The 14570-nt window shown below is 34.6% G+C and overlaps 1 protein-coding gene across 1 annotated transcript; it reads left to right on the top strand.

Annotated features, from left to right (window-relative positions):
* The first annotated feature begins 3469 nt into the window (after positions 1-3469).
* On the top strand, positions 3470-4211 carry LOC133200071 (uncharacterized). Its single transcript, XM_061335811.1, has 2 exons — positions 3470-3580; positions 3736-4211. The coding sequence occupies exons 1-2, from the start codon at positions 3485-3487 to the stop codon at positions 4201-4203; spliced, it is 564 nt and encodes a 187-aa protein (XP_061191795.1). The 5' UTR covers positions 3470-3484; the 3' UTR covers positions 4204-4211.
* The last annotated feature ends 10359 nt before the right edge of the window (positions 4212-14570 follow it).

Below are 14570 nucleotides of genomic sequence, written 5' to 3'. Positions count from 1 at the left end.
TCAAATCCATGCTGATTTAGGTGATGTTTTTACGTGATTTTAATTAGAAATATCCACTTGTGTTTACCAAAACAGAACAATTTGGTAATATGTGCTAAAGTAAAATGGCACTGAAAAAAGGCCCATTTAGCATTGCGTAAGTGCACTTGTCCTTTTACACACTCACTGAACAGACTTTGCCAAGAAATGAAGATATATTAAAGAAGTCGAGGTAAAATTTACACAGTTTTTTGCCTGAAAATCACACATTTTGACCAATATCTCAAAATTTACATCACTGACCCCAACTTTTTCTTTCATTATTTTAAACAACACGATACTTCCAATCTGTCTGCACTTAAGTCATAAAGTAAATATTTTACTGTCTCTTTAGATTTTTATACCCCAAACATGATACTTTTTTAGTGCAAAAAGGTCACACAATTTATGCGCATTATTTTGTATGATTTGTTCAATCATAAATATTATTCAAAGTATTTTACGTAAAATAAGATTATATTTATTGCCTTAATTACATCTGATTAAATAGGATAAAGATTAAAGTTACAGTTTAAGTGCAAAAAGGTCAACTTAATTGTACCGTAGCTCAGTCCATTGTCTTTGCAATTTTGAGTCATGCTATACGAGTACTTATCTAAAATATACTTCTCAAAAAAAAATCCTTGATATAACAAATTTCACGAGTGACATACCTTAAAATGTGTTATTAGGATAACTTTATATGTAATTTAACCCTTATGATCAATTAGACTAAAATAAAGAATTAAAATTGTTTCAGTAGAAAGAGTTCTTAGATACAATTAAATATATAGTATTATTCAAGAAATTAATATTGTACAGAACGACAATAATGTAATTTTGCTTCAATCAAAGCTTATAAATAGTTCTTCCTTCGCAAATGTGACCGCGACTGGGAAAAAGGGGCCAGATGCGGCAAACGTCATAATGAGAAATTGGCTATCAAACTTACGTCATAATAACAAGCAAGGCGCGCTAAAAACGTTAGACACGTGTTTGTTTTGTTTTGTTTTTTTTTCACTTATTTCAATGTAATTTAATTATCAGCTATGTCGTCTGATCCAAAAGCTGTCAATGATATTTTTTTTTCTTTCGTTGGTTTTAAATTAAGCGCCAAAATATTGAAACGGAAGTTTCCGATTTACTCCCCTTTTGTTTTCATTGGTGATCTAATATGGCGGTCAATCTAAAGAGAAAAGATGAGTCAGGAGACAAGAAGTACGTGTTCTATACCACAAGAAATTTTAGATAACCAAGATCTTAGTTTCATAGAAGAATTAAACATTGTAGATGAATTGTATTTTAATGAAAATAATAATGTGATCGAAAACGAAAGCAGTTCTGACGAAAACTTTGAATCTGATTCCGACAATGATGAAGACGTGGACCTTGTAAATATTGAACCATCAGATGAGGACACACGGGAGTATGTTGCCCAGGCCCGTTTTAGAAGTGATGCATGTGGATGTAGGGAGTTCTATGGTGAACCATGCAGTACAGTTATTGACGTGGAATCGGCAATCGAATTCCGAGAACACTGTAAAGAAATCAGCAAGGATGAACTTGATCCGATTATAAAAGCGTAACTGTTTTCCCATCGCCGTTCAGGTGTTCATACACAAGCAAAGAAACACAGAACAAAAGAAAGAGAACGGCCCTATCAAGAATTCTACTTCAAAGGAAAACGGGTATGTAGATTGACATTTTGTTTTATTCATGGTATAGAGAGGAAAAAGTTGCAGTCCATCGCACACTCTCTTGATGTTGATGGACTGTCTCCTAGAGTTCATGGTGGGACTGGTAAAGCTTCAAAACATGCACTGAGCTACCTGGATTCAGTGAGGATCAAGACATTTTTGATGAAATTCGCCACGGACAATGCCCTACCTCTGCCAGGTAGACTTCCCAATTACAAGAATCATCAAGTTCTTTTGTTACCATCTGACAAATCTACTGTAGACATACACCAAGAATATGAAAGTCTTGCTAAAGAAATGAAATACAGAAGCATAAGTCTGCGAACATTTCAAAGACAATGGCAGGAACTGTGTCCAAATATAGTTATTACAAAACCTTGTACTGATTTGTGTCAGAAATGTCAGGAAATAGAATTTCGAAAAGTGGTAATCTTGCTGCGGAAGAGAAAGAGCAATTACTTTCAGAGTACAATAAACATGTTCAGCTTGCCAAAGAACAAAGGGACTATTATCGTGAGCAGGTCAAACTAGCTAAACAGAATTTTCTGGAATTGCCAATTGCTCTTCAAGATTCAGGTAAGTTTTCAAAACAAATATTTGTAACCCATTAAAAATTATATGTAGGACATAATGTATATGTATATTAATGGCACAGAAACATGTATGACATTCTATGAAATTCTGATGGACTTCAATGCTCTAAATGTGATGAAGAGCTAAAGCAGGTAATTTGTAATAGTTATTTTAATAATATGTTAAATCTCAGCTTTGTCAGACTGAAATTGTACCAGTCTTGTTGCTGATTTTTCTTTTATATATATATCAAAATTCTTTCAATTTTTTAATAGGTAACCCACCACAGTCAGTTCAAACCACCTTGCACTACTTCTGGGATTATGCCCAGCAGGTCCATATTCCACACCATGCCCAACAAGTGGGCCCAATCTACTTCAAAAGCCCTCGTAAATGCCATGTTTTTGGTATCTGCTCAGAAGGATCAGGTAATTTTCATCATAGAAATTGTCTTAATTAAGGAATATTTTTCCTTTTGGTGATATTCATGATCTGTAAATCCTTTTTTTCACTTCATTTATTTTAACTCATTTCATTTACATTTAAGGCAATATACTCAAAAAATATACTGAGTCTACCCTTTCATTATGTATGTGTTTTTTTTTGGGGGGGGGGGGGATACCCTTTCAAGACAATTATAATTTAGCATTTACCATGTAACATCTTTGATTTTAATTTATATGATTATAATTTTTAATATCTATATGATACATGAATTTAAAATGAGAACTCCACAGAGAGAAATTTTTGTTAAGTGATTGCTTTATCACCACTACATATTTATTTATTTGGATACCTGTTTGTTTATTTTTCATTCATGCACATGCTTATTTTACAGGAAAACAGACCTTTTATCTCATTGATGAAGCCGCTAATCCTGGGAAAGGAGCTAACAGTGTTACAAGCATGGTACATCATTACTTTGATAAGTTTGGGCATGGTTAAATAGATCTCAAAGTTCACTTTGATAACTGTACAGGACAAAATAAAAACAATGTTGTGTTATGGTATGGTCTTTGGAAAGTGTTGACAGGTAGGTTGATGCTGTAACTGTTATAATTTATGTAATATTGTGTACTACAGTACACCAGTTTATTAGTGTAATGAACACTTTACATGAATTCAGTATATATCAACTGCATCTCATGAAAGGAAAGATATCATGTTTTCAACAACAAAGAAACATAGAATATTCGATGATGGTAGCTGGCCATACAAAATTTGAGCCAGACTGGCATTTTGGTGTTTGGAAGGTGCACTGGAGAAACACCAATGCTGAAACAATATCACAGGTACTTTTATTTACAGGTACATGAAAAATACTATGATAATCTAGTCATAATATATTTGTTTGATAAAGTTTTCTTTCTATGATTAAAAAATAAGAGATTTTATTTCATTTTTCTGGTGTCTTTTATAACATATTTTCCCTATGATTGTGTTTTAGGTAGCAGAATCCGTTTGGACTTCCAGTAGAAGTGGTCACAATATACCACAGGTTGTAGGCAATGGTGAAGATCCTGTCCTGTTCTATGAATGGAAGAATTATTTACAACAGTACTTTAAACCTCTGAAGTACCTAACCCGCTACCACCATTTCTACATGGATTCAGAGAATCCAGGAATTATTACATGTCGGCAAAATGCTTCCTCAGAAGCTGTCACTTTCATGTTACTGAAAAGCAAAAGTAAAGTTCCCATTCCAGGTGTTCTTCCTTCTCCATCAGCCATTAAAGGCCTTGAACCTGCTCGACAATGGTACTTATTTGACCACATCAGAGAACACTGCTATTCAGACACGGCAAAAGAATGTATATGTCCAAAACCTACTGTTCCCAAACAAGAAATAGACTTGACAGAATGCATTGAAGAATATAAACCAAAAGGTGGCAGAAAAAAGGCTTTACTAAATTAAGCTTGTAATTCACTAATTGTGACATGTTTCAACATGTATGAACTGTTTCTAATTATGTGCAGTTTATTAAAACATGTTTGCCTTAATGCTTAAAGTTTATAGGAAAGATTTACATGTTCTCTGGTTAATTCTGTACATGTGGTTGTTTTTTAACATGTGTTTTGTAGATGTTTTAACAGTGTTTTATCAAAGCATTTATGTTTTTTTTTTAATATGTACAAAAGTTGTAATTGATTGTTTTACATATTATCTGGTCAAGTCAGATTCTCTATATGTATGAATTGTGTCATACACATGTAAATAACATTGTTTTATCAGAGCATGTATGATTTGTTTAAAGTAAGGCAATTTGTGATTCACTGATGGTAAATTCTTCACATTGTGTAATTGTCAATTTACATGCTTTACCAAAACGCATGCTTTTAGTGAGTTACAAAGTTACAATGTACAGCTGTAACATGAAAAGGTTTCTATTCATTTTACCTAGTAACACTTTCATAATTATCTGCCAATCTGTAATTTATCCATATATTGATTGATTGTATATTGTTTTACGTCCCATTCGAGAATTTTTAACTCATATAGAGACGTCACCATATACCGGTGAAGGGCTTCAAATTTTGACCTTTACTCGGCACTCAGGGCCATTGAGCAGTGAGGGATCTTTATCGTGCCAACGCCTGCCGTGACACGGGGCCTCGGTTTTTAAGGTCTCATCCGAAGGACCCGCAACTTTCACTTCAAAGTGCCGAGCGCATGGCGAAGGAACAGTTGCTACCTATTTTTTATCGACTTAGGTCTGTCGCGGCCGAGATTCGAACTCACGACCTCCCGATCACGGAGCGAGCGCTCTACCGACTGAGCTACCGTGAACGGTAATTTATCCATATATGATAATTGGCTAATTGCCTTATGCTTTGCATAAGATTATTTAATTTCATTCTTTAGTATTAAAGTGGTGATGTAGTTATGTACCACCACCACATCATCACTAAGTACATTATACATATTGAGTGTACATGTACATGTTTATCTGTGTTTTAGCATGTTCTTATGTGTACTATGCAATGTGATGGGCATTTTATTTCTCAGGAAGTTTATTGTATTTATTTCCCCAATTGTTTAAGGAAGCTCTAAACACTGCACACTGAAGAGTACTAACTCCAGGGTAGTTTTATGCAGTTAAAGTGATCTGCCCTTAGATGCAAGATTAGAATAAACTAGAATCTACAGTGAAAGACACAATGTGCACTAGACAAAAGTATTCTAAACATTATATTAGACCAATATAAAGTAACTGAATAAATTATTTGTATGTGTCTTCCCAATGTAAATAAATATATCAGTAATTTCTGTTCACTAAGAATTCATTGTCTTTGAACATTTTTTCCAGGGGAAATATGGTAGGTACCTTATAATGAAAATGAACTAGATAAACTCAATATATACACCTTTATATGACATACTTTTCTCCAAGTCCAAAAACAGTTTATGTTAGTGTTTAAAGCTTCCGTAAAAATTGAAGATTTATGAACACAGAATGTGTATGAAAATATGAAACTTTTATGAACACCGAATGTATTTGAACTCGTGTAAATATGATTATGTTAATGATAAGAAGTCTTCTTTATTTTGTTACCATGACAACAATGATTACAATTCTGTACACTTCTAGAATTCCTATTGCATTTCTATTTAAAAAAAAAATTATTTAAGTCATTACTTTTCTTTGGTTTTAGACTGGAAGTACCCCGGTAATGTTGTGTTTACATATCAAAGAAAAGTGTGTGTTTTGAAACCTTAAAGTGCCTTTTTATAAAATAACTTAATAAAAGGTTAATGATCAAATCTGGTCATATCTTTAAAACGACTTAAGATATGACTCTGTTTTTCTGACAAAATTTTATTTATATTATGAGAATTAAAAAAATGACAAAAACTCAAAATCTGATTTTTGCTCATCTGGCCCCTTTTTCCCAGTCGCGGTCACAAATATGAACAACAGAAGTTTATGTGTTCTTTTTTTCTGTCGTTGAAATAGTTAATTACAATTTTGCAACAGATCATAACTCCTATGTTATTGACTTCTCTGATAAAAAAGATTGGTTTGTGATCAGAGTAGTACGATTCTAATGGTCCATGTAGATTTAGGTGCTCCTTATGGAAATTTATGTAAATGTGATCTAAACATGAGCCATAATCTGATGTCACAGTGTTTAATAACTGATGAAATGAGTATCTGTGCATTAAAAGTTCTAAAATGGAAGAATTTTGTAATGCCTCCTGATTAGTCTCCCATTAAAATGGTTGGTTTACAGAAATTAACGGCAGATTACAAGTAATGCATAACATCATGAAAATTGTTCTTGGTAGCAGATTTAGGTGGGCAAAAAATAAAACAAATATTTGCAATGTCCAAGACAGTAATCAGTAGTTCTATGCCACTTCTTGAGGTTGCAGTCATTTGGTTCTGGTTGATATGTGGTTTGTAGTAGACTGTCAAACCATGTTTGCTCTTTTGGTCATCAGCACGAAAGAGAGAATGTCCTTCAATGTGGAGTTCTAAATCTGCTTCAAATACTCTTGTCTCACACAAAGCTAAAATATCCATGCATTGCAAGACTATGTCTTTTTTCAGGTCATTGAAATGTTTCTTCAGTGAATGATAGTTATGAAAATATATGGTGTGCAATCATTGGTGATGTTACGCAGATCTGGTAATTTTAGTTGCAGTTTTGATGTTGACGTCAAACGATTCATTTCATCCTTGACATTTGAACAAATGCTAATTGTTTTTTGCATTCAATTCCATGATATGGAGGTTGGATAAGTTCTTAATACGACTTAAACCAACATAATGAATGTGATCATTTTTTCTGCTACCGAAATGTAGCACAGCACTATTCATAGTTGACCCTTGAGCTTTATGTATGGTCTTTGCTGCAGACATTTGTAGGGGAAATTGCCTTCTAACAAAATTGTAGGATTTGTAATGCTGAATGTTAAAACATCCTGTTACCTCCAGTATTGGTGACCAAGACTGGGGAATGTCTGCCTTAGATAGATTTGAATATTTATGTCGCCACTGACAGCCTGATGAGGAATTTTCAAGCTCAACCCATACAATACTGCCACGCTGTGATGAGAAGACGCGGTAATCAAACATATTTTTTTTAACAGGGGTCTCCATTTGTTAATCCATCTTCTACGCTTACATTTAAGCACAATTTAATGGTGGTCTAATAGCAAGATGGAGTCCCATGGTTTTTCCTGTCCAGTTCTAAACTAGACTGCTGATATTTTGTTTCATCAACTTGTTTGTCTATTATTTACCTCGTCAAACAAATTCAACTTGCAAACTTCAGACTTTAGAAATAATATATCCCATTGTCAGCATCAACACGAGTTTGTGAGATTGTGTAGATTAAAACAATATACAGTTTAAACTTTTTTTAAAATTCTAATTGGCGGCTTTATCTGAAGGCAGGCATTATTACAAGTGTTGTTAAAGATACATATATTTTATTGCGCGAAAAGACATATTAAGATAAAGGTTGGATACCAGCGGGACACATATAAATGATAAAATATGACGTTATTTTCAATCTTGGCGGACATTTTGTAAGGGCGGACATAATGTGATGATTTTTTCGGAAAGGCGGACATTTCGTGGCGGCGGACATAGTGTGACGGCGGAAAAAAACGTGACTGAACAATATGTATAACACAGTGCAAAAGTGGCAAATTGGCGCCCGTCAAACTCTTATTTGCCATAAAACTCATGTATACCAAATGGTAAACCATCACTTACAGAGTTCAAAACTACTTTTGTTACTGGTAAATCTCACCTGTCAGGTGAGATAATCCCCTTTGAAAAGAAAATTCCCTTCGAAAAAATAAAGTTCCCATAGAAAAAATAAAATTCCTGAGAGATATTATCAAAATCCTGCAGGATTTAATTATTCCTTGCAGGGTATTTAAGAAACCCTGCAGGATTATAATTTACTATGGGAGAATTTATTCTCCTTTAGGATTTTAATTCCCTATAGGAGAGAGAGAAGATCCCTTTGGAAAAATATTTCCCTTATGATTTTATAAATTCATGTAGGATTTTCTTTTCATGTAGAAATTCATGTAGGATAATGAAGGACATTGTTTTGAGGAAGCCATATGGTTACCTTTACAGTTCCTACATTTAGGTTACTTTTGTCAGCATTTTCCTCTTCATCATACCTGAAACATATTTCTGTGCCTTTATAAATATTTTGTCCATGCCCAGATTGCTAGCATTTAAAACACGGAAGCGAACAAATAGATGGATGATTTTCTTGCAGCTGTTAGAATTGACAAATTCAGTGGTTTTTATAATTCTGGGTACAAGTTTCAAATATTATCTAGGATTGAAGTATAATGAGTTTGTTTATAAGAGATAAAAATTGACACATTTGCAGTAATTTTTTGAGATTTTGTCCTTTCTATATAAACACAGTTGAAAAGATAAGTGTTGATATTTTTTTTTTTTTGATATTTTATAAGGGAGGGGGGGGGGTATTTTATCCTGTTCAGATGGGTCATCCAACAAAAAGTCCAGGAATGGACGAATGTCAAGAGTACACTAAGGAAAGCAAGACCAATAAAGGTGTAATACACTGCAAGAAAGTATAACAAGAGGCCCATGGGCTACATCGCTCACCTGAGTACTGTGAGATGAAAAATGAAAAAAATCAATCCAGTATTAAAAAGCTTAAATTCATAATTGTTCCCTACGTATTCCTAAAAGGGGATGGGTGGGTTATGATTTGAAATAACTTGAATCTACACTAACCAAGGATGCTTACATATTTACTTGACATAGTGTGGCTTTTTTCCCTATAATTTTGAACTTTCCATATGAGTGAAAAATTCTCGAGAGGGACGTTAAACAACAAACAAAATCTTGACATTGTAAGGCAAAAAAGTTGTTTTAAGTTGTAAGAAATAAATGTCAGAAATTGCTCAAGTTCTAAGAACTTAAGTAAAAAGAGTACCGCAAGGCGGAGCATTCCCCTAAAAAAGAGCATATCGACATGGTGCAAATTACGTCAATTCCGTTTCAAACAGCACTAACTCATTCGCCGACAAACGAACACACATGATTGCATTACTATATCCCCTCCAACTATGCTGCGGGGGGGGGGGGGTATAGATGAAAGTTCCACTATAAATCTTCTGAATTCTTTTGTGCACCGAATGCTTTATTTGAAAAACTGCTTTGTTTACATTTTAAATACGTTAACTTTTAAACAGATATATTGTTTCATTGTAGGATGGCACGCAAATTCTTTCCTGTAGCCGACCCACCCCATACTCAGCAAGCATAACAGTAACACTTGTTGGAGTAGAACATTCGGGCAAGTTTAACAGATGTAAATGGACAGAACGGTGACATTCTTAATTTCAGTATTGCAGATGAATCAGGAGCAACGCTTGCAACCCTAACCGACAAAACTAAGCATTGCAGAAATGTCGAAGGAAAGCTTCTTCATGTTCGTGAATTTGTCGTGAAGAGTGATAAAATCGCCATGTCGCACAATAATGCTCTAGAGTCGCGAAGTAAGGAGTTGATCCTTAGGTCGCGGGTTCGAATCCCACTGTGGGACGTGGAGACCGGTCCATCGGATGAGACCGTATAAACCGCAGTAGATGCTGGCACGAAAAAGATCCCTCACTGCTCAAAGGCCCTGAGTGCCGAGTATATTTCAAAATTTTCATCTCTCCACCGGCAAGTGGTGGCGTCTCTATTCTCGACAGGGACGTTAAAGAAACGAACAAAAACCAAAAATTCCAATGGGTATCAATTTTCCCCGTTTTAAGCAGACCTATTTTTGTATTCATATGAAGCAGAATTTGTTCAAAATCCTGTACGTAAAATGAAGAAAAATCTTGTTGTGACCTTCAACTCGACATCAAAGATACATCGACGACGTATTGTCAATTAACAATTATTATTTCCATTCTTATAACGATACGATATATATCGCGGTTTGCTCGAAATAAAAGATACCACAGAATCTGATAGATCTTATCATATTTGGATATTTTACCAGAAAAAGACGTTAATGATAATCTAACAACCAAGCTTTGTGATAAACGTGATCACTTTAAACTTTTCAATCGTCAACTTCCCTTACTTATGCATCAATATACCTTCGTGACCTGCATACGGGGTTTATATCTCTTAGTTGAGAATGCTTCACGTATGGACAATAAGTTATTGAAAAACAAATTGATGAAAAAAATATCAAGTCCAAATAGTATAAAGAACTACTACTATATATATGTCCTTCAAAGTATTTTACTAATCTATTTTACTTTGTCATCAGGCATTTCTTTTCAGATGTAGAGCTTTATGTCGAAGGCACACCCAGAATGCTTGACGTATGAACAATAAGTTATTGAAGAACAAATTGATGAAAAAATATCAGGTCCATAAACATCTAGTTTATAGAAAGCATACCCAGAAAGAGGCAAAGCTAGTTGGAAATATCCACAATAGCGGATTCTTGACCAAAACTTGAAATTTCCAAGTAACCAAATTATTTACTAGTAGAAATATTACAGTATACAACTGGAACTGTAAAAAGCCACATGTCTTGGTTATTAGTTGCTCACTGATTTTATTAATACTTAAGGACCAAGTACGCCAAACAAGAGCAGTGTACCTAAGAGATGAGATGAAAAAGAACAGAAAGACAGGTCCGTAGGTAGCAATTTCAGTTTGGGGGGGGGGGGCACAGCCAAACATTTTTCAGTTGACAGTCGAGGGGGCACTACCAAAAATTTTCTGGCAAGCAAAAAAAAAGTCATCAGGCGATTTTATTGAGGGGGCAAAAGCATATAGTATCTATGTTTAGTATAGTAATCTATATATCGGCAAAATTATTGGGGGGGGGGGGCCCCCCCCCCCCGGTTCCTACGGCCATGAAAGACATGGTAATTCTCTCGCAAATACAACAAAAGGTTTAACCAAACATTTCTTATTTACTCATTCATCAAGGGGGATTTCAAAATATAATCAATTAAGGTTCCTGTACCCTACTATAAGAGATTTCTTTCATTTAAAGAAATAACGATAAATTTTACCAAGTTATTTCTCTATAAGGTATGCCGAAACTGTGAGTTATACCTTAAAGATATAAATTAAGTTTTAATATTTGTCATTGAAACAGAAACTTCAAAGAAACGGACTATCTTAGTGTTTGTGGTAGCCTCATACTTGGAGGAAACATATGAGTTGAGTTTTTGGTAGTTTAATGGAGAATATCTATCTATCTATCTATGATATATATATATATATATATATATATATATATATATATATATATATATATATATATATATATATATAAATTGGTTTATTGGATTTACAAGTGGTTAAATATAAGCCATTAAATTGAACAAAATTAAAAATGTAACATAAAGTGAACTGGTTTGAAAAAAAACTACGTACAATACTATCACTTTTAATTTCAACGCCGTACTGTGGGGTTACAGCAGCTTTAAGTATTTTTACGCATGTCTTCTCCTTTAGTTTAAGACTCAGGTCTTTCTGGAAAGTTGAAATAGTGGTAATTTCCCCTTCAACTACAGCCTGGAAAAAAAGTTTTTCCCCAGGCCGAATAGCGGGAGTTAATAGTCCGTGGTTCTGGGGTCTCCAGGACGTACGCTTTAATATTCTGAAAGTAAAGTTTAATATATCTTTAAAGGATTAACACTTCTATGCATGTATGTAAAAACATGAAAAAAAAAAACAAAACAAAACAAAACAAAAAAAAACAAGAAACAAAATACACCCCCACAAAAGGTAATGACTGAATAAGTCATAATTGCGGTGCTCCTCATCCATCCCCTCCTGTTAGCTCATCTGAGCCAAAAGCCCTGGCCCCGGGGCCATAAAACTTGGATGAGCTCATGTTTGATTACAGTCTCATTTTTTTCCTCTATATATCCCTTTTGTTAAGGTGAGACTGAGATCAAAGGTCAGCTTGTCTAAGTTTTATGGCCCCGGAGCCAGATCAAACAAGCTAATTCAGATAATCTGTGCCCCCCCCCTCCCCCTCTTAAGGAAAAAAAATAAACGATTGTAAATTACTAGATAAACAATAAAAAAATAAACCTGTAACCTAACACGTTAACTGAAATTTTAATCCCTATACAACAAATATAATCCGACACCTTCATATAAAATTTTAGCTTATAACCGTTAACCTCAACCTTACACCCTGAATTTATCCTTAACGTTAATCTTTATCGTTGGGCCTTAACCGAGCAGTGAGGAAAAGATGATCTAATCAGATGATGATAGCCATTTAATGAAATCAGATGGTGGTAGCCATTTTATTTAAAGAAATATAAAAAGAAATTGACGTATAACAAATATAAAGAATAAATTAGAGAAAATACAATTTACACTATAGATTGAGAAATGTTGACAATAAGTTGCATGATTTTTTAGGTCACCTGAGTTACTCTGGTGACCTATTCCTATCTCTTTTTCGTCCGTCGTCGTGCGATGTCCGCCGAGCATCGGTCGTGAACTTTTGAACATTTTCAGCTTCCTCTCTGGAACAAAAGAACCAATTTCAACCAATTTTGGCATTTGGCATCTGTCGGTGAAGGGGAACAAAAATTGTGAAATTCGTGGCCCCTGCCTCCCTGGGGCCTGAGGGGTGGGGCCAAAACCATCAAAATTAATGTAATCTTTAAAATCATCTTCTATGTCTTAGACATCAAGCAGTCAAACTGTTGGCATGATTATAATAAGCACTGGGCCCTCTACCAAAATTGTGAAATTCTTGGCCCCAGGGTCAGGGGTTCTGGTGCTAGGGCGGGGCTCTGTTGACGATATATATGGATAATGCATCATTCCTTAAAAATACATAATTCTGTGTATCGGTTTCTGATTTCGATGAACGGTTACTAAAAATAGAAATGTCTTTGAAATATTTTCAAAATGCTACTCCTCCAACAACTTTGGTTTGATTTCAATACAACTTGGCACACAGGTTATAGGTACTAAGTCTTTCAAGATCGTCATATTGATAGTGATCAGTATTATAAATAATATTGATGATGTATTTAATAAATATCAACAGCAAAATATTGAATGTTATATCGTTTTTCTTGTGTGTGAGAACGTATGAGATCTAGTTTTACCATATTCGGGAAGTTTCTAGTATGCCGGTCCCCAGAATCACGCGATTGCGCATGAGCAGTTATTTCCATTGCCGTTGCTATGCAGAATGTAAACAAACCGCCATTTTCCCCTCGCTTCAACAAAACGCATTCGATCGAGTGATTAGGGTTAGGGTATATTGTTTTAAGATTGGAACTGTTTTATAAATCCACTCTTAAATCTTCCTGACTTTGGGCTAATTCATGTAATTTTTGCTCACAAAAGGCACTGCCAAGTGCCTTTTGTGACCAAAAACTTGCATGAATCAGCCTAATGTCGAACCGTGCCGATATACCATCTTATAGGAGTAAAGCATGAAACATGCAAAACTTAAACAAACCGTTAATTAAATATGGCATTGTATGCGATCTACGGATTAGGGTTAGAGTATATAAAGCTCGGATATTGTAACTGTTTTACATTCACCCATTCTCGCATCTATATCAATTTGGGCTTATTGAAGTTATTCATGCAATTTTTGCTTACAAAGAACCGGAAGAACAGGAAAGTTTTGCGAAACTTGGATGAATTAGCCTTGGTCTAATGTTGAAACGTGCCCGATATTGTGCGCTAAGTTTTGGCAAGTAATTGGTAAAAGCGACTTACCGTTTACTTAGCTCGATATCCTAACCTCCTAATGTCCATATTCAGAATATTTTTTCTTTCAAATCAATGGTGATGCACAATTCAATCAACCAATTACTAGTAATTAGTTATCACTTGTTAAATCCCTGCATTTCTCACAAAAATCTTGCAATTTTAGTAGCATTTCACTTTGAGTCCTATCAGCTACTTCTTCATAAGTCTTCATTACGTCAAAACACAAGTGACGCACGTCATGAATATTTATGAGATTACGTCAAAAGCTGATCATGTGACCACAGTCCTAAACAACGCAAAATGGAGTTTCATCTACTAAACAAGTACGTTATTTTACAAAACCTTTTAATTCTCATTTAAAAGACTGTGTTTAAAAACCAGTTTAAACCCAATTTTTCACAAGGAACACGATTTTTGGCTCAATTTTGCGATTTGTGGCCTTTTTTATCGATTTTGTCGATCGCTTACGCGATCCTATTATATTGTACACCGCCTTCGGCGGCACCTATTTTAGCGCCATATTTATAGGGACCGGTATACTAGAAGTGTTCCC

The sequence above is a fragment of the Saccostrea echinata genome, unplaced genomic scaffold, assembly GCF_033153115.1.
Source record: "Saccostrea echinata isolate AGI-Se365-2 ecotype Australia unplaced genomic scaffold, CSIRO_AGI_Sech_v1 ptg000036l, whole genome shotgun sequence".
Lineage (NCBI taxonomy): Eukaryota > Metazoa > Mollusca > Bivalvia > Ostreida > Ostreidae > Saccostrea > Saccostrea echinata.
This window is presented reverse-complemented; position numbering and strand designations above follow the sequence as displayed.

Bases quoted from the DNA above. Each gene is read 5' to 3' on its own strand.
- LOC133200071 (XM_061335811.1), top strand. From the start codon at position 3,485: ATGATGGTAGCTGGCCATACAAAATTTGAGCCAGACTGGCATTTTGGT. The intron at 3,581-3,735 runs GTACTTTTATTT...ATTGTGTTTTAG, and splicing joins ATGCTGAAACAATATCACAG to GTAGCAGAATCCGTTTGGAC.